The 26187-nt window shown below is 42.4% G+C and overlaps 1 protein-coding gene across 1 annotated transcript in view; it reads right to left on the reverse strand.

The window, feature by feature from the left end:
* Egflam (EGF like, fibronectin type III and laminin G domains) overlaps positions 1-24756 on the reverse strand; it is a 159204-nt gene extending 134448 nt beyond the window's left edge. The window contains exon 1 of the mRNA XM_074077576.1: positions 24133-24756. Coding sequence (XP_073933677.1) covers positions 24133-24229 — 97 coding nt within the window. The 5' untranslated portion in view covers positions 24230-24756. The remainder of the gene's footprint in view (positions 1-24132) is intronic.
* Between the last annotated feature and the right edge of the window lie 1431 nt (positions 24757-26187).

Below are 26187 nucleotides of genomic sequence, written 5' to 3' on the forward strand. Positions count from 1 at the left end.
CACTTTTGCTAGACTAGTAAGGATCAACTCTAGGTGAGAGCACCTAAGAGCCCCTATCTTTTTCCAGTTCTAACCAAACAAAGCCAAAGGCAGCTGCTACCTCCTGATCACCCATGATCCTGGGCATATGGGTTGGAGTGTCAGGTTTCTAGGCAATTTGCCTTAAGGTTGATTGCATTCTTCTTGTCATGATGTCTGAACTGGGCAGACCACCTTCATTCCACTTGTATCTCCAGTGGGAATAATGGTAAGTATACAGTTCCGGATATGTCACATGGAAGGAAAGCTGCCGCACACTGATAGAGATGGCTTGCCCTCCTTAATTGTCCACTTCTCCTGTCCCTACTCAGGATTGGAAACAAATTTATAAGTTTGGCACACATGCCAAAATGTGAGTGAGTGGAGAAGCTGATGGTGGCACAGGCAGCAGAGAAACAGAAAACCATCTCCTCCCCAAGTCCAGACATCAGTGTGACCTTTAGCAAGGTCAGCCACTATGGACTGACAGTGAAATGAAGTTCACTAGTGTATGCGTGTGCACATTTACAGTCATTTCTTCTACCTCATTCCACCAAATAGTTGAAGTTACTGAATGAAATACGGTCCATGTCTGCAAGAGGTCTACAATCCACAGAGAAATTTCTTAATGCAGCCTTACTATGCAGGGCAGGATGGCTTAAGTGCTACCATAGTGTAATTGCTTGCCATAGGGTTTTAGGAGAGAGGAGCATTCCTGAAGACAGAAGGTGGCATGGAGGTGGGGCATTTAGGCTGAGCAGAGCATGGATAGAATTTGAATAGGGTACAAAGCAAAAGGTACTCCAAATGGCAAGAAGGGATAGAGAAGGATAAGAATAAAAGGGTTTGGAGAGTGATCAGTGATCCATTGTGGTTGAAGCACAAAACCATATCCAGTAGTAGTAAGAGACAGTGTAGTAGGGTTTAAGAGTAAGACTCTTTGGGTTTGCCTCTTATTACCTGTATCCCATAGGCAAATAACTCAGTGTTCTGTAGCAGACATAGTCAATGCTCATGTCCCCCTCGGGTTATCAGTACTGTTCCAGAAACTGACAACTTCCCAACCTCTGCTAATGGGGATCCTGTGGCTGGCAGCCTTGCTTGGCTGAGGGCAGAGCAGGTGAGAGTGCTAGAGATACCATCTCAAGAGCAACCTTCGACCAAAGAGGGACTAGCCCTGCATCTTGGTCTGCAGTGTAGAGCTATCTGCAGTCCTTCAGCATGGGGAGTGTCCACACCTGCCCACAGTGGTGACTCAACTCATTATCACATTATTGACACCTCTTCCTTGCTATTTATTAGCACAACCTCTAGCCACTTCACTGGGCTTCCTAGAATCAAAGTCTCATGGTCTGACTATGGAGCAAACCAAACTAAAATACTCTTTAATCTTCATTTTCTGTATCTGTCAAATGGGGAAATGTCTTCCTAAATAATTGTTGGAAGAAACAGGTAAGATAATAAAGGACATAAAGAACTTAGCAGAGTGCCTGACATAGTAAGTGCATCATAAATATTGTCTAGTCAATGAATGTTAGAGATTCTTGAATTTTATCTAGGCTATCTGATAGAGTGAGGTGAGCTGAAAGAGTTGAAGTAAAGGAATGCATTGAGGAAACCACCATGGCCTCCCATGAAGACTCAGGCCTTCTTTTAAGATCTCTGGACTTAAGATCTCTTGTAGGAAGGGATAGTGAAGTTATCTAATGTTCCCAATAGCCATTTCTCCACTTCTTCCATGCACATGAGAAGGCTACATGTTTCTTCCATGTGACTGGTTCTGACCAATGGCTGTGAGCACACATCAGTGTATCACTTCTCGAATAGAACATCTGTGTGATGTTCTCCTGTTCCCTACCCCCAATCCAACCTGCCTTCTTCCAGTATCAGAAACTGACAAATTTCTAAGTCATGGAGCTTGGATTACAGCATGAAGATGCTGCAGAGATCTGTCTTCTACAATCTACAATGTCCAGGTAACATAAACTACAAGTAGTTTTTGTTTCAAGGCTACTGAGATTTGTGGCTGTTTGTTACTGCAGCATATCCTAGTTTATTCTGACTAATACTGGTAGGGAGAAATTCAGGAAGACTGAAGGTGAGCTAGTAACGAGTATATTGCAGGCCTCAATAAAAGAGTCTGAAGTTAAGACCTGGTAACTGACACGTGAGGGAGAGAAATGAAAGAGCAGTTGCCAAGGAGGAAGAATCAGCAAGTAGAGGAGGCCAGAGAAGAATCAAAGTTGAATATAGGGTTTGTGCTTGGAAAACTGGAAGAAAGATGGTCCCATAAAAGAAAAAGGCAAGTCAGATGATGAGTGGATGTCAGAGAGATTAGTTTGATATAGGACATGAGGTCAGAGAAGTTCTATTTCATATCACCAAGACAATACTTCCTATTCCTTCCTCCCTGCCTACAGCAGTATTGGTGACTAATAGTGAGATGACCCACAAGGGCTTTCAAGGGTCACCTTCCTACAAGCCCATGGTGGTCATGGACCCAGTGACAGGATTGAAGGTGGTAGGCTTGAACTCTTCCTACCAACCACAACTGTTCCAATATTGAAGAAATTACACACATCTGGCCTGCACAACCAAAGGAAGGGTTGCTCAACAACTTAGTTAATTTAATACTGTCTAGACAACTGAGTTATGTAACTTACAAGGGGAAAAAGCAGATATTTGTCATCTTTTTCTTTCTTATAGTCTGAGAGGGTTTTACCATAAGAAAATTATCACATAGACTATCCTAAGCTTCTTTGTGAAACTAAGAATGTCACTTCTCTCAAAGAAGTGATAAGAGCCTTATATTTTCTCATCTGAACCAAGATTTCAGGAACTCAAAACTTCACTCTTAAACCTTAAATGTGAACTATTCAGTCAGACTATTTGATTTTACTAAGTTTTATTAAATCATTTAGTTTTTCTAGGCAAAGTACGATTGTAAAATGAGGGCTTTCTATTGACAAGAAGATGAGAATAAAAATATGCATAATAGATAATATCAAAGTGGAGGCCTTTTTTTTCCCTTCAATGTGAGTTTTTTTTCCATTTTCCGGTTTTGAAACTGACCATCTCTCTTTTAGAACCCCAAAGCTACAGCTATTTTAATAATTATATTGAAAGTCTAGAAGATGTCAAGAAAATTGGGTAATACAATAAAACAGCCCTACACATAGTTAAGACTTTTTATCTTTAACAATTTTGTAAAATCTACAAACCCATCTAACCTGAGCAGTGAATTTTCATTTATATAAAAAATACATTAATAAAAGTCTATAATAAGAAATTATACTGAAAGAGAAGTTCACAATGTACCTTTCAGCTTTATAATTAGTTCTATAATCTGTAATCAGGTGATTTAAATCTAATAGAGCTAAATTACAAACTAAGTAATTTCTATTTCCAACAGGAATCATTATATCTTTGGAATTTTCCAAAGCATTAATGGGTTTTAGAGAAATGATTGCATTTCATATTCACTTTATTCCCAGAAGTAGCACAATACCTGGCATATGGAACTTGCTAAATAAACAGCTGCTGAACAGAAAAATGAACATGGGTAAGTGATTAGCAAAATCACATGAATTTGTCCTTATCCTCACTCAGGGCTTGAGTGATACTCACTCCATGTCCCAGCTCAGCACAGATCCATTTCCTTCTGATTGGCTGGATGGTACCTTTGCCTTATCAGTCATTAAATAGGAATGTGCCTGATTCCAGGTAACATGTGACAAAGACTACTCTTGGAAGAGTCAGAACAAGAGTCAGGAGACCACAGGGACCTGTTAGAGAGCTGCACTGAACCTACTGAAAGGAAGTCTTTGTGCAGGCACATCACAGGCATTATACAACTCATAAAACCCCAAAAGGTAAATGATTTATCCCTATTTTACAAATGAAAAAAGACAACTGAGGCTCAGGAAGACTAAGGAACTTGATCAAGGTCAGAAGTCCAAGAGATAGGATTGTAAAACAGGTCTATCTGACTTCAAGTCTATTACCAAGGCCCACTCATACAAGTAACAAGTTTTGTAAACTCTGAAGCACTATGCAAATACATACTATTGTTATTATCATGACCTGTCAATCTCCTGTCATTGCCCTCATATACATCTCTTGTCTGAAGCGGATGAATACTATTTAGTATGTTCATTAGTCCCTGACTTTGTCTGTGACAGGTTACGTTAGGTCTACTGTGTTCAAGCCCTTCTTGGTCTGTCCAGATTGGACATGAGTGCCTCAGTGCTCACGCATTGATTCGGTGTCTGCTCACTATCTAATAATCTATGTAAAATGTACAAAGATGGTGTGGTGGCAAACCAATCCCCAGGCAGATGCTTTCTAATGGCCGATACCCTTTGCTAAGAACTTATTGTTATGCTTTGGAGTAGAGGACAGGTATAAGAGATGTGAGTGTCAGAGTGTTCATTTGGGTCCTGTCTCCAGTCCTCCCTCTGATAGAGTAGATGCAATCCTGGAGAAGCAGAAAGGAGATGTGGTGAAGAAGAAAAGCAAGAGCCCAGCCTATCTCAGGTCAAGCCTTGGCTCTGTTACTTAACCTCGGTCTCTTCTAGATGGCCAAGTGAGAATATCTGCTCCAAAACGATGTTAAGAAGAATAAAAGCATTATATCAAAGTGCTCGGAATATGCTTGGCATGAAATAAGACTACATAAATGTTTGTTTTTTTTTTTTAAACAATCTTGAGTTTGCTGAGCGCTATAACTTTCACATATGTGTTTCATTACAGAAGATGCAGGTTTTAGGGATGGCTGGAGGGTTACTCACTGGATAGAGTTGCATTGACTGGAACTCCACCAAGGCAAAATTAGTTGACAATTTCATTAGGGTTTGGCAGGAGCTGTGTATAGCCTACTCTGGAGAGATTACCTGAGTAAAACATGAGTGTGAACAAGAGGCAGGAAATTGGCTTTCAACAGACCAAGCCAAACTTATACAGCTTTTTAAATCACTGGGGGCAAGGGAAGTCCCCCTAAGTTTCTCTCTGAATGAAGCAACAGCCTCCATTCCCTGGGTTGAGAACACTGATACTGACCCTGACAATGGCTGGTGTCCTGGAAGGCCTGAGCTGGCCAGGGCATGCTCCCTGCTTGACCCTTCTGCCTCGGCTCCCACACCGACTCCTACCTCCACCTATGTGGCGAGTGGGCCCAGAGTCACTCATGATGTTCCTGGTTGCTCTTACAATCACACAGCCTTTTTCTTTGTAAACAGATGAAATACAAATACAAGAAAAGCTGTTTCGATAAAAACGAAGGTGACTGCTTTAGAAAACTCCATAAGACGTTTCCTAAATACTTGCTGTAACTTTAGGAGAGAATCTTCAGAAGCAATCATGCACTAAGATAATGACTGTGGTGCCTATACTCGGAAGATTACCGAGAACTCCACCTGGAGGCCTAGAGTTCAAAAAAAAAAAAATAGCTTGCCCTACATTGCCAAATACATCTCCCACTGCTGTTTTAACTGAAATAAAATGTAATAAAGTCTATTTGAAAATCATCCCTTTGACTTTTCCAATTAACTAACCAACGAAAATTGGACTGGATAAGAGAGTTTCTGTTTTAATTATATGGAAATAATTACTCTTGATAAAGATTAAGTCCCATTTTTTCTTTGTAACTGAGCTATTATTATTATTACATTAAAATGTGAGCAGAATTGGGGTTCTAGGATATGGATCAGGCCATATCAGCTTTCTGAATGTATTTTGGATATAGTCATTCAGTGTTAATTATCAAATGGAGCACTTATGGGATGATGTCTCTATCTTCTCAGGATTATTTACAATTGTGTAAGATATTCCATAGCTGAGGCTAACTCCCCTTGAATTGCAATTATCCAGCATACACTCAGCCATTATAGCAACTCAAGTCTTTGCTGGTGTTTGGGAACTGGATCCAGCTATCTGCCAGAAAGCAAGAACAGAGGTTGTTAATGGTATTAGTGATGAATGAGCAGACACTTGACGGAGCAAACAAAAGGAAGCAGCAGGCCTGCTAGTGGGTTATCTGAGGGGTCAGGGTTGACAGGCTGCCAGCATTCTGAAGCAGTGGTAAGCAAACTGCAACTCATTGGCTAAATTTGGCCCTTCTCCTATTTTTGTGTAAATAAAGTTTTATTGAAACACCAATTACACACATGTATTTACATGTTACCTATGGCTGCTCTTGCTCTATAATGGCAGAAATGAGTAGTTATGATGGAGACTAAGTAGAAAAAAGTAAGATATTTACTATCTGGCCCTTTACAAAAAGGGTTTGCTAACCTTGGTTCTAAAGGACCGATGCTATACAAAATGGTACTCCAAGAGATATGATCACACTATGTTTTTTAAAAAATGTTCTGGAACCTTGCTGCCATGGCTTAATTCCTCAAGGTTAACCCCAATGATGAGAGGCAAGCCAAGTGATTAACTAAGCCACTGACACTGTCCTATGATGCAAATTTCCCCTCACGGGTGCTTCACTTCAGGGTGTACTGAAGAGGTAATGCCAGACAGGAATTTTGATATCGTACAATTGCACTGCCCATGTATGCCTGAACCCCTGCCTCTCCACCTGCAGGTCTCCACCAGCTTAGAAGCTGGTGCCTCTCACGCACATGAAGTTTGGAGCTAACAAGGAGGAGCTGAGAAGGGCGCTCTGATGTGACCGGACAATACGGAAGCCTTGGCACAGGTCATTTGTTTCTCCAGGCACAGTGCTGTCAAGGGTTCATTACCTCTAAGTATAGAAGCAAAGGCTAAGTTCTGAAGGAAAGAAGTCAATGAAAATAGAAGCACAGAAGCTGACCATATACACTCCACCACAGACACAGAAGTGATGGATTAGCAGACAGAGCATCAGACGAGGGTCAGACAACTTGGGTCCTGGTCCAGGGTCCACCATGAGTAGCAAGTGATGCATCTTCCCTAGACTTAGAGGGCTAGGCAGTTACCCCTACACCCTTTCTACTTCTAAACTCTAGGATTCTATGATGCCAACCTTAGGAGGGTGCACTATTACTACCAGTGCCTGGCACACAGTGGGTGCTATATAAATGCTAGCTATCATTATTGTTCTGTGAAGGCATAATGCATTGTCTTCAAAAGTAAATATGGATTCTTCCTCATTGTGCAATCAATGGCCTTGAACAAATTCTAAACAACAGGGTATAATAAAAAAATGAAGACTGTAATTTCTACTGTCCTTTTTCTCAGCACAAAGGAATGAAGTTTTTGTTTGTGTGTTTGCTTTCAGTTGTTGATGATGGCAGTTCTTAGATCCCAAACCCACGCAGTTCACCTGGAGAACTTGTGGTTCAATGGAAAGGCTGTGTTTTACACTGTGATGATGATAGAAAATCCTGATGTAAGGTGGGACTGAGAAATGGGAACCAGGACTTGGAGCTCTCAAACATCTTTTGCCTTTTTCCAATACTATATAATAGTCTTCCCTTACCTGAGGGGAGTATGTTCTTAGACCCCAGTGGACAACTGAAACTATAAATAGTAACAAACTCTATCTGCAGTATTTTTTTCTGACACATAAGATAAAGTTTAATTTATAAATTAGGTATTCATAATTAAACATAAATTTGTAATTAAATTGTAAACAAATTTACTATAAGAGATTAACAATAACAACTAATAATAAAATGGAACAATTTTAACAATATACTGTGATAAAACTGCCAGCATTACTTCTCTTGCACTTTGGGACCATTATGAAGTAAAATAAGGTTTATTTGCATACAAGCATTTCCATACATAGACAGTTGATCTGATAATTTGAGATAACTACTAAGTTAATAATGAGCAGGTAGCTTATACAGCATGGAAAACTGGACAAAGAGACAATTCATATTTTGGGCAGGATAGAGTGGGATAGCACAAGATTTCACTACTCTACTCAGAGCAGCAAACAATTTAAAACTTATGAGTTGTTTATCTCTAGAATTTTGCTTTTGATATTTTTAGACTCAGGTTGACTGTGAGTAACTGAAACTATGGAATGCCAAACCATGGATGAAAAGGAGCTATTATACATAAACCTTTTATGTAGAGGGGAGGGAGACAGTGCCTGTCAAAATGGTAAAGGGCATTCGATCTTGCATTTCCAAATAAAATAAGTCAATTATGGGTGTAGCAGAACTGTTAGTGTCTGCCATGAGCTTTCAGGCCTCACCATTTCAGAGCTACCAGCTACCAAGGATCTGCAGAAAGCCCGAGGGTTTTCTCTGAAGACACAGAAACCTGCTCTAGGCATAGGCCTGGCAGAGGGAAGTGCTGGGGAATCAACACCCTCTCCCTCAGCTCTCCTTTGTGACTGACAGAACTGCTGTGAATACCCCAGGTCCCCCGCCCCTCGGGTGGAATAACTGAATCATGTTCTAGATTTTCTCTCAAGGCTTTGAACTCAATCATCCATGTATGACTGACTTCATAAGAAAACTTCACTGGCTCTCCCACCCACCTTGTTTGTTTTGTTTGCAATTAAAATAAACTATTTTCATTCAAGTCTTTATCTTAAATTCTTAAATTCTGAGGATCTGATCTAAGACAATGAATGTGACCAGATGAATTCTCTTTAGTTTGACTCATAAGCATGTTCGATTAAGTAGACTCTGAAGTATAGCTAAGAAATCGAAACAAAGTTTTAAAAATATCAAAAACAGAAAAAAAAAATCCTAACCAGTAGAGGAAGAAAGTCCAAGCTTGCTGTGTCTTACTCTGTTCTGGTAAATGATGGAATCTAATTCAAATTCCTCTCCATACTCTTCCAAATGTTATGCTCAGTCTCTTCCCTGTGCCACTTCTACAAGAGACATCCTGTTTCTGTCAGACCCCAGAGGCACAGGGAGGCTGAGAACATGTAAACTACTCATTACTACAACTGTGCTATCACTAGGCTTGCCAGATTTGGCAAACACAAACACAGAACATCCAGTTAAATTTGAACTTCGATCAACAATGACTTTTTGAGATAAGCGTGTTCCATGGCAATATTTTGGATATACCTACAATATGTATTGTTTCTTCCAGTGCATTTTTTATAAAAAGTATCTGTTGTTTATCTGAAATTCAAATTCAACTGGATAGCTTATATTTCACCTAGTAAAAACAGATGTAATGCTTCATTTATCTTTTAATTTAGTCATACATTACTCAAAAGTGAGCATAATATGTATCACAGGAGTAATGTTTAATTTTTTTGTTTTTATTTTATTGTGGTAAGAATATTTACCATAAGAGCTACCCTTTTAACGGATTTTTAACTGCAAAGTACAATACTGTTGACCACAGGCAAGGGGGTTGTACAGAGATCTCCAGAAGCTGCTCATGGAATTTCTGTGAGGAGTCCTGGACACCATCGCCATCACCTCTCAGCCTAGGTGGCCATGAGCACAACCGTCTCAGGATACCCTTATCCATGTGGCCAGATCTGCACCCAGGGACAAGTTCAACCTCGAAAGATCATTATACTTGTAATTACTCCACAAATTTACAGCAGACATCTTCAAGCTAAATCAGACCTCATCTCAGAGAGTTCTGAAGTCAAGCTAAACACAAATCAAAACTTTCTGGTACACTTAGGGAAGAAAATAGTAGAAACAGGATATATATTATAACATAGAAGTATCAATTAAGGTCCCAGCAGGAAAAAGATTTACTTAATTTTAAGATTTTAATTAAGAGACTACGTACAGAGTTTTGAGCAGCTGCGTAAGGAAAACTAAGATGCTGATATATAGAGACCACACTAGTAAGATGTTGCTCCTACCCCTAGGGCTGAAAGTACAGGTGGAGAAAACTGTGTTATTGGAGCCATCCAGGGTTGGAGTCGTGGAGGGCCAGAGGCTATAGTTTCAAAGAAACACAGCTGCTTCCAGCAACACAGTCCCAAAGCAGGGAGGAATCAGGGAAGAAATAACAACAGATTCTCTGCCCTGCTCTCCTCTGATGCAGCCTGGGGCATGTGGCAGGCAGAGAAGAGCTAAAGTAAACTTGGAGTGAGAGCAGAACAAAAGTAGAAAAGCCACCAGTATCTGGGTGCAGAGTAAAACATGTTGGAACCTCAGTCTTGATGGGTAAAAATTTGTAGTCATTTGTTTCCTTCATACTTAGTTCATCTTTTCTATCACTTTGTCATGGAAATATTCAACTGTACAGACAAGTGAAAGAATTTTAGAGTGAAGAGCATGTATAGACTCACCACCTGGACTCTACATTAGTATTTCACTATACCTGCTTTATCATCTATTTATATATCAATCTATCTCCCTCTCCATCTGTCAGTGAATCTTATGGTATATTTCAAAGTAAAATTCAGACATCAGTATACGTCCTTCCAATACTACAGCATCAAATAGTTTACGTCACTCATTTTTAATTGCTATTATAATGCAGCTTATTTTGAACTCTGTATTTATATGTGTATGTGTGTGTACATCATCATATACTTCTTGATATGCAGATATCAAGGAGTCATTTGATGAATGGAGCAATCCATGGGCAACTTTCAATCTGGCTGCCATGGGGCATTCATTTCAGCAAGCTTCTTGGTCCGCAGAAAACAAAGAATGAAAAAAAAAAATCTTTACAAACACTCTAGCTTTTGGCTGCTTTGCTTTCTAGGGATTGCAGAATTGATCTTGATAAGCAAGCCAGGATCAGCCTTATGAAAGGGGAGAAGAATGTTGGCGAACGAGGGTAGTCTTTGCTACATGACCTTGTAGCCAGACCTCATTATGGGAGACGAACTGACTTTATCCCTTCTCCTGCAACTTGACCTTTTCAATCATAGCATTCCCACTCAAGCCTCATTTTCCTTTGGTTTAAAGACAGATGAGAAGGAAAGTTGTACAGACTGTCCTTTCTAACCTTGGAAGACAGGATGAAAGCAGATCTGAGGAAGCTCCACAGGGTAATTCAAGCCCTCCCTGGTCTCTGGGAAGCAAGTCATATTTCACAGCATGGCTTCCATCAAGGCCTCCTTAAAACCCTGCCATTCCAATAGCCCATGGCAGCATGGAGGTGGGACTTAAATTACCTACTGCTGCAGACTGACTCCCCCGGGCTTTCCCTCCTCTAAATCACACTGCTGTGTGGGTTTTCAAATGTCTGCACAGGTTATACGAAAATGTTGGCACATGGAAGTGACACCTTTTCTGTATTGCACTCAAGGAAGGAAATGAATTTGGGAGCTAAGAGCAGGACCAAATTAATCACTCGATGTGAAAACGTATTTGCCCAGAATGAGGCCATCGTTTTCCATTTCAGAACTGTCGATGAAGGACTGACCACATGCAAGACACTTCACCAGGTAATAGAGGAGTTGCCAAGGCAGAGAAGCCAGGATGTTTTTCTTGACAAAGTTAAGAATAGAAGACGAGTGAGGTATAGTAGTAACAGTACAAAGAAGAACTGGAGAAGAGCGAGCTGGCTTCTGGCTAGGAAGGTACAGGGACACTCACAGACCAGGGACAACTGAGTCATGCTATGAGGGTCATTGCAGTTCCTTGGGCAGAGATGAGGGAAAGATATCCCAAGGGGAAGAGAAACACACAGATGGTATTCAGCAATGAGAAAGTAGAGAGGAGGTCTATGAAATAGCAAGTAATCTAGCTTGGCTGGAAAATAGGTTGTGTAACCAGTGAGAAGACGGGAAAGCAAGTGCCGGTCATATTGTGACAAAACTCAGATGCCCAGCTCTAGAGGGACAGGATCAGAACTGCATTCAGAGAAGATTATTTTGTCAAAAAACATGGTTGAATCAAGATGAGGAGAGAGCAGACATCATGGAAATATCACTATTTATACTTATTCTCTTAACCATAGTAAAGAAGACATTAAAAAACAGTTTTTATACTCCCACTACAAATAGTCTCTTTTGGGGTAGGGAGTCATACAGTTTCTACATGAAAAGCTATACTACTACAGTGAATTGATCCTTTCTTCTTGATTTTATACAAAGCCCAAAACAAACATTGGCTATCTTTATTAAACTCAAATCTGATTCCAGGTCCCTTTGAGTGACATGAAGTTTGTGACTTGTCTAGATACCAAGAGTCATGATTAGGGGGCATAAGGATCTGTACTATGAAAGTAAGGAAATGAAATTCTTCCATTTCCATTTTCATGGATGCCTAGGCTCAATTGTTCATTTGCGTCAGTGTCATCAAGAATTTGGGCTTACATCAAACATGGGAGACCTATCATCTCTACTACTCTACAGACTCTCCAAACCATGATGAACCTAGCAAATGCACACTAGCATCAGGGTGCCCACTAAATTACCAAGTAGTTAGGTATTTTTGTAGGTGTATTTAAGTAAATCACACCACACTCTTGTGGGCATTATGAACCTTAAATTCCAGAAGAGAAATCTAAAGAATAAAAAGATGAAGATATTCAACTGGAATCAGACAATGACAAATGCTGAAACTAGAATTCAAGCCCAGGTGTGTCTGACTGGAGTCTTGTTACACTTACTTAAGGTGGAAGGGATGTACATCCTGCATGTAGGTTGTGACTGATGCCTACATTACTTTCATTGCATCTTCAAACGAGAGCTTCTTTTTCCAACAACATCAAAGAGATGTTTGAGAAGCTAACAGAAAGCCTTGAGACGTGAACGATAAACCTTAAAATATGACACCTTGAAGGCCTACAAAATATCATTTGCTACCAAAAAAGACAGATGAGTAGTGGAGGGATGAGACACTGCAATGCCAGGCTGAGTCACCTGGATGGTCCCTGAGACCCAAAATGAGTCTTCCATAAGAGATACCTGGCGAAGACAGGGCACATCCTCCAGCTGCTGCAGCTGCTTCTCAGTTAAAAACAGCCCCAAACTCATTAAGTGCTTTGCAAAACTAGAACTCCCCCTGCACACTCACCAGATACAGGAGCATGACCAAAAGCAGAGTGCCCCAAGACAGAGAGCCTCTCCAAGTGAAGGATGGGTCAGCACGGTGTCCTACTTTCGGGGTCTCTCCTGGTGCAGAGCTAAAAGGGGACAATGAGCTTGTCCATCAGGTACAAAAACACCTCTGTGCTGAAGGGAAGCAACAAGGGTTAGGGGCTGGCCAACCCAAGTTCATGTACTGGCTGTGCCTGTTTCTCTTCTGCCCTGACTTCCTGGTGGGGCCAGGCTTACCAAGGTCAAATGAGATCACTTCTCTGAAAGTAGTTTGAAAACTGCAGTAGTACAACCAAACATATGAACTTAGTTTTTGTTGGAATCCATCCATATCATCCTCATCCTCATTACAGCAGGCTGGGGTGTCTAAAAAATGATTTTTATATTTTAAGAAAAGCATCTCTCACTGAATAAATTTTCTCTATGAATAGTCCTTTTTGTTATGGGACACAAATAGAAGGAGCTTCTAGAAAATGTGAGGGGTGAACTAAAATTTTAGTTGTGCTTTAGAAATTCACTCTTTTTAATTCACTCAGTAGTTGTTTTACTTTTTTAAGGGACTAATTTTACTTTTTGGGAAAATGGAGGAAATACAAAGCAACATATAGTATGTATCACTTAGCCATATATGTACTTTGAGACTTTACTGCAAACTGACCAAAGCCAATCTGGCTGCTTAGTGTTTAGGTTTTTTGGTTAAATTCCAGTAAAGGCAAATGCTACAGTGATGGTTTGATATGGTTTGATTGTGTCCCCCAAAGGTTCATGTGTTGAAATTTACTTCCCACTGTGAGAGATTAAGGTGTTTAAGGTAGGGCCCATGTGGGGAGATTAGGGATAGAAAAGGTCATGGGGTAGAGTTCCTGTAACTAAATACTGGTGACTTTATAAAAAGAGGAAAAGAGACGAGGAAAAAGACATTCCCTCTCTTCTCTGCTCTCCTCCCCTCACCTCCTCTCCTATCTTTTTTCCTCTTCTTTTCTCTCCTCTCTTGACTGTCTAAAGATGCCCTTCCTGAACCACCTTGGGACTCTGCCACCAAAGCCATCATCAGATTCGGCTCCATGATCTTGGACCAGAACAGTGAGCCAAAACAAAAACTCTTTTCTTTGTAAGTGCCCAGGTATTCTGTTATATTACTAGAAAACAGACTAATACAGTAACTATTTGCTCTTCAATCAGGTTGTACACTGCAAAGAAAGCAAACCCCAGGCCAAATTCAGCCACATACTGATGGGCAAAAAAGACACAAAAATTAACTACAACCTGCTCTTCCAAATTTGATATCTCTTTTGATCCTTTTAGGAACTCCAAAATTGTACATCAGAGACAATCCCTAACTCCCTGCTTCATTTTCTTCCTGTGCACACAAAGTTCATTTCCCAGAATCCTTACAGTTAGGTTGAGGCCATGTGACTGGGTTCTGATCTGGCACATAAAATCTCTCACATGAATGTTCTTTCTCTTTACCTGCCCCTTTGGAGATCCATTTTGAAGATGGTATTATAAGACAGAGGTATTAAAGACACTATGACTCAGATTTTCAGATCACCATACAGAGGACAACATCCCAGAAGTGATGCCCAAAGAGAAACAACCAGTTTGGACTTAGGATAAATGAAAAATAAATTTTGTGTAGAACCACCAAAATTTGGAGCTGTTCATTACAGCAGGTAGTCTTAATTAGTCTGACTAAGGTAACAACCTGCTTGTACGTGCTGAGGCAGATACATCATTTAATACAACATTTTAATGACAAGATCAATAGTCATCTGGGAGCAGGCACATGAAGGAAAGAGGATTGGCCTGCCCTCGGGGTTTGTTGGTACCTTGTTCTGCCCAGGCAAAAATAGAGAAACACGTTTAACCGTTTTAGCTAGTCACATATCTTACCAGTGAAAACCAGTACGTTGAACATTATTTACACTAACAAACCTTCTGGTGTGAGTTTTTGATAACATCATTCAAAAGTATTTTTGCAGTTACCTTTGAGAGTGGAATTCATTGCAAAATTCTTTAAATGATAAGTAACCAGCTGTGAAGTGTGGATTCTCACCTAGGGCAAGGGTAAATTTCCAAATATTTAACCACTGGCATGGCACAGTCACCCAAAGATGAAAACAGATGTAAACCCTTTGTCAGAGTAGTGCCTCCTAGCTTGGATTACTTCAAGCTCCCCCAGGGTAGAGATTAAACTAATTTAAACGGCCACTGTTTATATTGAAGCATTTAAAAAATAAATCACAGACGATATAACAGGTGCCCAATTCACAGTCATCTCCCGTTTTATTTATTTCTCTGCTCACTCCAAGAATGATAAGCAAAGGATCATGGGACTTAGTCCTGAGTATAAGATTAGTTCAATAAAATTAGCCATCTGTCCAAGGGAGACTTTAAATGTAGGTTATGTTTAAGTAATTATGTTCCCAACTGCCCAGATGTTACAGAGAAGGGTCTTTGGGTACAACTCCTTTTGCACAATGTAAACTGTTAAATGCCTAACATAAACTTATTGCACCAAGAAAAATAAATAGCATTAGCATTGCATTAAATCTGACTCGGGATTTTTGGGTGCCCCGTCAGCAAACACAAGTGTTAAAATTTAAATTGCTTGGGAGTTGCACAGTCAGGCAAAGAAAGAAACAGCAAGTGTTTTTAGGGAAGTGGAGAAGGTTGGAGACTTTGAAAATAAGATCAAAGCATCAGAAAGTAAGTCTTTGCTTGGTCTGGTTGCTTAAGGTAATGATGGTTAATATGATTATTGTTAGATAATTTAAGTTGAATATCCTTTATCCAAAATACTTAGGACCAGAAGTGGTTTGGATTTGGGATTCTTTTTTCAGATCTTGGAATATTTGCAGATGCATGATGAGATATCCTGGACAGAACCCAAGTCTAAACTCAAGATACATATATGTTTCATATACATTTCATATACATAACCTGAAAGTAATTAATGCAATATTTTCAGTAATTTTGCTCATGAAACAAAGTTTCACACAAGAGGTCAGCTGTGGAATTTTCCACTTGTGACCTCATGTCAGTGCTAGATTTTGGAGCATTCTAGGTTTCAGATTTTCATATTAGGGGATGCTCAGCCTGTAATAACCCATCCTTATGTAGCACTTCCGCTCTTTCAAAGCACTGGTCTGCTTGTATTTCCTTTGATTCTTAAAACAAGGTAGTGGGGTTATGGTGGGGGAGCTTCTTAAATCTAAGAAGATGGGTGAAAAAGTGGGTGTGAGCCTGGCTGTCTTTCTTCGTCCCTGCTAATGGCTTCTACATTACTCCAAGCCACTGATCAGTGTGGAGACCTGAGCCACTTCTTTGCTGTCTAGCTTCTGCAGACTTTTTCTGACTCCCAGTTCCAGAAGCTTTTCCTTCAGGAACAGCTGCCCAGCCCCTACCCCACTCCCATCCCATAAAACTATCCAATACAATTATCATGCAAAAATCATCCATCACTCTAAGGATTACTATCTTACCAAGGTGAAACACTCAGTGGAACCACACACTCAAAAGCTTCATTTTCCAAACTAGAAATCAAAGAATGTAGCTGACCAGGGACTCTTTCTGACTTGTAAATGAATTTATCTGAAATATTTCACAACTCAATACAAATTAAATCATGTGGACACAGACATTGCTATGTATGGGAAAAGATAAAAGTACACGAAGTGATAAATGTCTGGAAATACATATGATGCATATATATTTTGAAGGTTTTTTCCTTATCCAGATTAAGCAACCCCACCTTCCAACTTCACTCTTCAAATTGTTTTCAATGTACTTTTTCATTTATTCCTCCAAGAAAGCCATAGGGACTTTGGTCAGCCTATTTTTACAGCTGAGGAAACAGGAGCTTACAGAGTTTATATAACTTGCCCAATGTCACCAAAGAACCAATACACAACAATGTCGGAACTTAAAGCCACATTTGTTGAAAATCAAAGTGTGTGCTCTGGCCCAAGCCCTCCTGCTTGGCCGGGAAGAATCAGCCTAGGAAGCTGAAAGAGCCAGCCTTGTGGAGGTGAGGGGAAAGTGGAGGGAAAGAGGGACTATATGTAGCATGACACACCTCCTCATTAATGTCATTGCTAGATTCCCTTCCTTTGTTCAGCCATCCCTCAATGAACATGGGGAAGAGGGTGAGGAGGACCTAGCTCAGAAAAGATGTCATTCAAGTACCTTAAGAAGACCACAAGTCACTCAAGAGGCAGAGGTAAGAGGATTGTGCATTTGAGGCCAACCTGGGCTACAACACACACACACACACAGGAAAATCACAAGTCTCAAATTCAACTTACAGAAATTTCACTAAAAGTCTAAACACAGGGTTGTTTGATTAAATTACAGATGCCCAGGACCACATGTTGTTGCCAGCAGACACAGGTTAGTGTGGATAAACCAAGTGGAGACTGTGAGTGTACCTCAGGTTGGAGGTAAAAAGGAAGAGAGGCAAAGAGGAGCCCAAATTCTCCAAGTATAGACTCTAAGCCACCTAAAGTTCATGTTTTAGAGAAGGATGCACTCTAAAAATTCTTACCACCTATGAAATTCAAGACTTACTTTGTCTGCCCAGGGCCTAAGACCTGCTCAGAGCTAGCACTAGAAAGTGAGCCCTCTGTTGGCAGAAATTTGATTTTTTTTTTCACCTGAGTCACTCTTCTCCCTGTGACTTCAGAGGTTCTGCAAGGAGACAAATATCTTCCAGCTCATTTCAGAGGGCTAAAGCCACACTTTGGGTCCTTCTTCAAAAGAAAAGTCCACAATCAATGGGATCAAAGATGGGTTTGAGAGAATGTTCCCTAAAAAACTGTCACTTACACTCTGCCATATCTCCTTCTGTTTTCCCTTTTCCTGTCCCTTAAATGACAGGTATGCTTTCAATGTCCACAGTGGCCAGGACAAGAGGCAGCTCCAAAGGTTTGCTGTTGCAATCAAGACATCATTTAGTCAACTGGAAAAAAAACTATGGTCCCACTTGCTCAGGGAGTGGGGTGTAAGAATACAAACTATCCACAGGGCACCTCAGAAGCTGATCACCATGGCCTCAAACGCTTGGGACCCTGACTTTAATAAGTCTAGCTCAGACTCACTGGAGGACCACACTTGGGCCATAGTAATCCATGAACAGATGGACAACTACTTTCCCCAAGAATCCTAAAAGTTATTAACACTCTGAGCTCTAGGTAAGAAAACAAAAGCAAAAAACTCCACTCACTTCCTTTCTAGAAAAGTAAGTACTTAACTGCTTTGTGTAAAACTACATTAACCCCTGACGTTGACTTCAAGTCAAGGTCACAGATAGTCACATGAGCAAGAGGGATGGAGAGAGAGAGAGAGAGAGAGAGAGATTGATATAGAAACCAGGAGGGAGGGAAGGAGTGCTCACAGGATGAAGAAAATAATGGTCTCTTGTGGATTCCAATTTGATTAAGGTAGCATTGGGGAAGTAGACCGGGGAGACCTCTGACCCCTTAGCTATCCAGCCACACACCAACAGCTGCAGAAACCACCTCGAGGTGTGTGCCTTCTCCACCACAACCATGGAGGTGCACTTCCCATGTGCCTTTTGCTTTTCCTTTCTGAATTTCCCTGGATCATCATTTTAATCCAACTGTTCAGGTGGAGAAAAGTAGAGGAAGTGGAAAGGAAGATTCATGACCTGCATCTCTCTAAAGATGCGTGTGGACCCCCAGATCCTCCAGGGACAGCCTTGCACTCTGAACCCTGATGTCCTTCTGCCACAGTCCCTGGGATGCCAGGCAAACTGGGCAGGCAGGCAGGCAGAAAGCAGGATCCACGTGCACTCTCCACCCCTCTACCTTTGAGAGAGATAACACCATGAGTTTTTCTAAGAGCAGCCCACACTCAGAGCACTGGGCTTTAACCCAGCACTCTCCAGACCCCCAGTATCCTCTATCTATCCTGAGCTCTGGGCACCAGGCACCAGACATGTGTAAAAATTTCTCTGTTGGAACCTTGTCCACTTTTGGAAGATACCACTAAAGAAAATGAAAGGTAACAAGATACAGGTGACAACAGATGCAACCTCAGACTGAAGATGCTTCCCAGAGCTAAAAGGCAACAAATCCTGTGGTTCCAGATACATCCTTCAGCAGTGAAAATATTTAAGCAGCCAAATGGGAACCTGCCAAGGTTATTTTTCTGATAAATTTTCTCTGGTTTCCTCTTTCTTATAGAAACATTTGTGAAGACAAACAACATTTTCTATGAGGTTTAATGGTTAAATGGACTGAAATCTGTCCTTTAAAGAACATTGCATATACTACTCAGACTTAAGAACTATAGATATAACTATGCATTGTTCAAAAAATGTGACTACATGGTCTTATGTGAAGAAACCTGCAAAATGCAATTGATCTTGATAAGGAGGAACATTACCAAGAAATTCTTTATTGAAATCCTTGAAGGTGTGTGCATGGACATGTGGGAAGAGAAACAATTTCATACAGTACTATTTTGGACTGATGCTTCCCTTTCCAAAATGAATGGAACAGTGTACAAGTGGAATAGCTCATAATTCAAGTGTGGTACAGATTATGGTAAGGGTCTTAACCACTTCCTGGAACCTGATATTTACAAAGCAAGTATCTAATAAAGGACCTGCACCCACAATATACAAAGAGTACTTGAAACACAGTAAGAAAACAAACAACTTGGTTTAAAAAAAAAAAACAGTCATTTTACCAAAGAAGAGATTCAGGTGTAAATGTATACATGAAAAATGTAATGTATACATTACTATTAGTCATGAGGGAAAAGCAAATTGAAACTGTGATGAGATACCATTATATATCTATTAGAATAGCTAAAACAACACAACAAAGCCAGCTATACCAAGTGCTGTAAGGGATTTGGAGCAACTGGAATTTTCATCTATTGCTGCTAGGAATGTGAAATGGTACAGCCACTCTGGAAAATGATTCAGTGCTTCCTCATAAAGTCAACATATACCTGATGCAGTGATCCCACACTTGCTCTTTTCCAAGAGAAATAAAGGCATATCCACCCAGAGGCTTGAATGTGACTGCAACAGCCTGAAGCTGAAAACAACTCAGAAGCCCACTCACTAGTGAATAGTTAAACTGTGCTCATCTATGATCTGTACAACGGACTACTACTAAGCAATAAAGAAGGAATGAACTACTGATATGTGCAACACCAAGGATGGATCTTAAAAACACTGTGCTAAAGTTTAAGAAAATAGAAACAAGTCAGGTGCCAGTGGCTTACTCCATCTCAACCAATACCTGGGCGCAGTGTGACACACATGTCAATCCAAGCTATACAGGAAGTTGAGATTGGGAGGCTTGTGATTACAAGCCAGTTCGGGTAACAAAAAAGTAAAAAAGTTGGGTGTGTGGCATGTGCCTGTCACCCCAATTACAGCAGGAAGCCTAAAACAGGAGGATCTTAGGACAGCTTGGGCAAAAAGCAAGACCCTGTCTCCAAAATAACCAGAGTAGTAAGAGCTGGTGGCTTGGTTCAAGTAGTAGAGTGCTTGCCTAGCAGCCACGAAGCCCTGAGTTCAAACCTCAGTACCAGCAAAACAAAAGAAGACAGAAACAAAATATGACATGCTGGAAGGGGCAAGTCTATAGAGGCAGAAATCAGATCACAGGTTGCCAAGGGTGGAAGGGTAAATTTTCTACAAAGGAACACAAGAGTATGCTTTCAAGGGACAGAAACACTCTGTGTATGTCGGCTTTGTGGCGGTTATATTACTATCCATTCCATTAGAACTCCTCAAATGACACCTGACAAGGACAGCTTCGATCTATGTAAATCTGACTAGAAATGGTACCAGTACAGGCAAGAGCTGCCAATCTGCCCAGGGAAATATAGGTGGCTCGTTGAGTTCCAACAGATGTCTGGTTTCCCCTTCCCTTCCTCCTGCACTTCTTGGTGAGACTCAGGTCAGGGAGGAGCACCAGGCTACAGACCACTGTGGGGTGGGGGTTCTGAGTACTATCCCATTCTGCTTCTGATGTGAACTTGGGGAAGTCACTTAATCCCTCTTGGTCCATTTGCAAAATGAGAGATTTCCACTTCCTTCCAGGTCTAGGATTGGAATTTGTATCTCAAAAGCTTTCCAATAAATTGTTTCCCCACCAGGGAGACTGGGGAATACCATGATCATGGTATAGCTATGGGGCCTTCCCATTCTTCAGAAGCCCCTGTTGCCACCCCCAGGGATCTAACGGACCCTCTGGCCTTTCCAAGCCTTAATCGGCAGTAGTTCAACAAGAGAAAGGTGATGGTCCATCATGACCCTGTACGGCCAGGCCCCCTGATTCTTATGGATGAGGTCAGCAGACAGTAGCTTGGAAAACCCATGTCAGAATTACAAACACTAATTTGCTGGTGGCCTGGATATGTCCCATGGGAAACTCAGGTTCTTCACACCAAACAGAAGGGAAAATGCCCTCTTCCTAGGCTCTGTCCCAAGAAGCTCCCCTCTTCGTCCTTCAGAAAAACATCCCACAAACCAGGCTACTGGATGGCTATGGACTCAATTTCCAGTCCCAAATATCAATCTAAATTCCGACTCTACCACTTGCTCTTGTGTGGCCTTGGGGCACATATTTACTTCTCCACATTCCAATTTCCCCTTCAGTAAAACAAGGATAATAAAAGTACCCATCTTATGGGGCTGCTGGGTTGATTAAAGAAATTAGCACCTGTCAAGTTCTCAGCACGGTGTAGCAAGCACTAAATTAGTGTTATTATTATTGTTGGTGTTGGTGTTTTATTTGGCTTAATTTGAAAACTACAATTTCTTGCGAGTCTTAGCAAACTCAGAGGTTTCTTCATTCATGCTCACTGCAGACAATAAGCTGTCTTGAGATGGAGGAAAAGATGCTGGTATTTGAAGCTGGTTCCTGGATTTTTCTAATCAGAGATGGGTTGGGATGGGGAATTTTCAGTTTAGCTTGAATCCAAGACTGCTCCAACAAAGCAGTACTTATCAAAAGTAGATTTAGCGCTGTGAGGACACAGGGAGGGCAATCCAAACAAAACAGAACTGCTCCACTGCTCTGGAATGTGGCGTGGTGGCTGCACTACCTTCAAAGTATTGCGCACCAGCTAATTTCTATGGAAGAAACAAGGTACAAAGATGCTCCCACATGGATACGAGCAGAGTTTGCTGGTGTCTGGGGAAGATTATAAATTAGCTCATTGCTGTTCACATCAGAGCCAAGCAGGGCACATTCCGTTTTTAATCTGGACCAATTTTACGGATCAAAAACTAGTCTTTCCAAGGGATGTAAATGAGCCCAGGAGAAAAATTTCCCCTGAAGTTTGTGAAGTAGCTATCATTCTAATCTGAGCAGCTTTCTAACCTGAAAGCCAGTGTCCGGATAAATTATAAAGTAATTTAAAAAAAAAACTATTGTGGGGTGAACCTAGTCTAAACATGCCTTCTACCTCAAATCTGACATATTTATCAAAAAATATAAAGAGTTTATATTTAAACAATTAAAACTCTATCCACACTTCAAATAAAACCAGAGGGGTCAACATGACATATTCATAGCATGAATATCAGAATAAGACCCTGAGTGAACCAAGTACAAAATACTATTAGGAGAGGAACTACAAAGAAGGATGAGGAGGAGAAAGGAAAGAAAGAAAAAGAAAGGAAACAGGGTGAACCATAGTACAATCTTATACAGCAGGCTTTTGTAAAATACTGAAAAATTCTGCTTACATGGATTGACATCTATTCTTCAGAGAACTACTCAGACTTAAGAACTATAGCTATAACTATGCATTGTTCAAAAAAAATGTGACTACATGGTTTTATGTGAAGAAACTTGCAGAACACAATTGATCATGATGTGGTCCCCTTATGGCTGAAAGTTAGAAGTCCTTTCCTTTACTGAAATCCTTTAAGGGGTGTATGTTTGGACAGGTGGGAAGAGAAACAATGTCATACACTGCTACCTGGAACTGTTGCTTTTAGTTCCAAAATGAATTGTACAGTGTGAAAATGGAATAGCTCATAATTGAAGTGTGTTCCTAAATTTCAAGACAGGTAACAAGACACAGGTGACAACAGATACAGCCTGAGACTGAAGATATGTCCCAGAGCTGAAAGGCAACAAGTCCTGTGGTTCCAGATACATCCTTCAGCAGTGACAATATTTAAGCAGCCAAATGGGAACCTGCCAAGGTTATTTTCTTTGCCTTCTGATAAATTTCCCCTGGTTTTCCTCTTTCTTATAGAAACATTTGTGAAGACAAACTGTGCTTTCTGTGAGGCTTTGCAGACTGCATTCAGTTATATTGTTTTCCGTTGTTCATAAGATATAATTAATCCCATAAGACAACCTCCCTTACAAAGTAAGCTCAGAAAAAACAGATTTTTTTTTCAAAATTCTAAATATGGTCCTAGCACTGAAAGAATAAAAATCATTGTTCTGAAACAAGATTTAGAACTTTATTGCTTAGGATGTTCTGTTTGGAATACTCTCACAACACAGGCCAAATCCAAGTAGATAAAACACAGACTTTTTAACCTATAGAACTTGCGGTTTCAAGTTCTCTCCAATAGTCTACAATGCATAATCTTTGTTTAAACAGCAGAGCAAAGACAGGAGTTCTAAACAGGATCAGATTAACCCACTGGGCGCTCCTTTCTGCACCTATGAGGGCTCCAGGGTGGAAGAGGATCCTAACCCAGAGCCCACTCCCTACAGAGTGCGTGGGCAGGACTGGAGACCCCAGAACACAGGGACTCCCAGCAAATCTTCAGCCACTTAACAGGAAATGGCTAGGCTCTAGGCAATATGAATTCAATAAGATGTTTAGAGAACCAGGAGGGCTGCTGAACTGTGCACAGTCGCAATCCTCTGTAATTGAGACAGCATGATTGCTGCTCTAACTCAACTCTCAGTGGTCAAAGACAGAGCCCACCACCTCTCTTGGCTCTGGAAAATAGATCATTTCTTTTAACAAACAAATATCCCTGGAAGGGCTGGGGCTGGGGGAGGGCGAGGCTCGCCTCTGCTGAGCTCTGGGCAGAGCTGAGCCTGGTTAAGCTGGCGCTGGCCAGGGGACGGAGAGGCGGTGCGCTACCGGCTTTCGGTCCTCACCAAGGGCCAGGACAGGGGCGCACGGGGCGTGGCGTCCCCCGGGCGGACTGAGCGCTTTACCTGGTTTTCGGAAAGCCGTTCGGAGCGACCCATTGCAGAGTCCAAGGCTGGAAGCCAGGAGCAAGAGCCGGAGCAAGACGCCTCGGATTAAATCCATTTCCCCGCCGGTGCCTGCAAAGTTTCTCCAAGTCCCGGGCGCACGGGGAAAGGGCGTCTCCTGGGGGACGTGAGGGACGCGGATCCGCGGGTTCCCTGGTGTGGGTGAGGAGGTGGGGAGCTGAGGGGCGGGATCAGGAGCCACAGGGGGAGTCGGAAGAGGTAGGACAGCAGCCCGGAGGTCGGCGTGCGGGAGTGAAGCCGGCTGGCCGCGGGAGGGCTTGGGGGGGGGCGGCGATGGAGGCCGAGGGGAGGGACGGACTGGCCGCCGCCGGGAGGGAGGCTCGACCCGCCAGGGGATGGAATTACAATCGGGTGGAAGGGAGAGGGGCAGGCCTGAAACAATTCAGTCCTCGCCCACCTCGGAAGCAGACAGCCCGCCCCTCACCAGTTCTGGTGACCCCCAATTCAGCCCTTCCCCGCTGGTGACCTAGATTGGAGGCCTGGGAGGGGTCGGCTTCAACACTAGACATTCAGGGCCGGAGTTAGATTATTGCTGATGCAGGACTCTCCGCCGGGGTCCTGACCCTGAACTCTTGCGGCGCCTCCCTCTCCGCCTTCCCTGGCTGCACCCTCCTTTGACCGCGCCCCTCTAGGTCGCTTCCACCCAGCTCAGCGACTCATCCTGGCACCCCCAGGTGGCTCTGTAATTTGCAAGTGGGGGAGAGGGGCGGGGCAGGCCAGGTCTGGCGCTAAGAAGATAATTGGGATTAAAGGCGCGCAGATGGGGAGAGCTGAAGCCGGGCCCCTCAGACCGACGGAAACGCTGGGTGGCGATTAGGACGCCCGGCGGGGAGCCGGTCCCCTCGCAGCAGATGATGGCAACTTGAGACCCGTGCGGGGAGGAGATAAACTCCAGGGAAATCTTTGCTTCTGGTAGAGGGACGCAAACTCCAGCCCCCTGGCGGCGCGGGGAAGGCCTCTGGAACCCGACGCTCGCCGGTCGGGCTGGGCCAGGAACCGGGACTGGGTGCTGGCCACCGATCCCGGGATCCCGGTTCCCTGCTTGCCTCCCTCCTCCGGTATTGCTGCCCCAGAACGCAGTGAAGTCTATCTTTGTCCGGAGAAGGAGGCCCCGGGCGCAAGTTCCATGGTGTATTGGCGTTGTGACCCCCAAGCCTGGCAGTAGAGAAAGCAGATACAATAAATAATTCAGAACTAAAAGGGAAACGCGAGCCCCTGGGGAAAGATCAAAGGCCCTAGGAAGTGCCCCGCAGAGGGCGGCTGCATCGCTGACCCAGAGGACCGCGTGTGGTCCCCGCCCGCCTGGCACCCCTGCCAAGCTAGGTGGACATTCCGGACCTTGGTTGGTAACCTGCCCTTGGGAGAGCGCGAGGGGACAGTGTTGACTGATATGTGACCTCCTCCAACAGAAAAAAAGATTTGTACTCTTGAGGAATGGAGCATCCCTGGCTAGAGAGCCTGTAATGCGCCTGATCTTGTTAGCAACTCTGACTGCCCAGGTGTGCAGCTGTCCATAGATCAAAGTCTGCTCCTGCTCCGGTATTTGGAAGTCTTAGCTGTGACACCAGAACTAGTGTAGAAAAGTCCAGACCCAGCTATGCTTTTCACTTCCAAGGGGTATTCAGGCAATGTGACTGGCTTCTCGGATGCTAGTGTAGGTCCTGGAGACCTTAGGATTATTAGGGTCCCCAGAGGTCATCTGGGCCTTACCTGCTCTCCACATAGGAACTTGCTTTCAGCTGCCTTGTGGACAGCATCACCTCCCTTAGAACCCACCTGTGTCAGAGAACTCCTACTACCCACTTTCCAAGAGAAAGTGATTTCTTACCTCAGACTCACTGGCACCCATTACCAGGCAAGTGCTGCAGGGTGATTGCTCCCACACTGGTTCTGCTCTTTCTCTCTTAGAAGCAATTCTCCCTGACGCAGAACTGAAGGTCATAATTATCATTAATAGTACGCTAACATTTAGACAACATCCTCTGGGTACCAGGC

This window comes from Castor canadensis, chromosome 6 (assembly GCF_047511655.1).
Source record: "Castor canadensis chromosome 6, mCasCan1.hap1v2, whole genome shotgun sequence".
Lineage (NCBI taxonomy): Eukaryota > Metazoa > Chordata > Mammalia > Rodentia > Castoridae > Castor > Castor canadensis.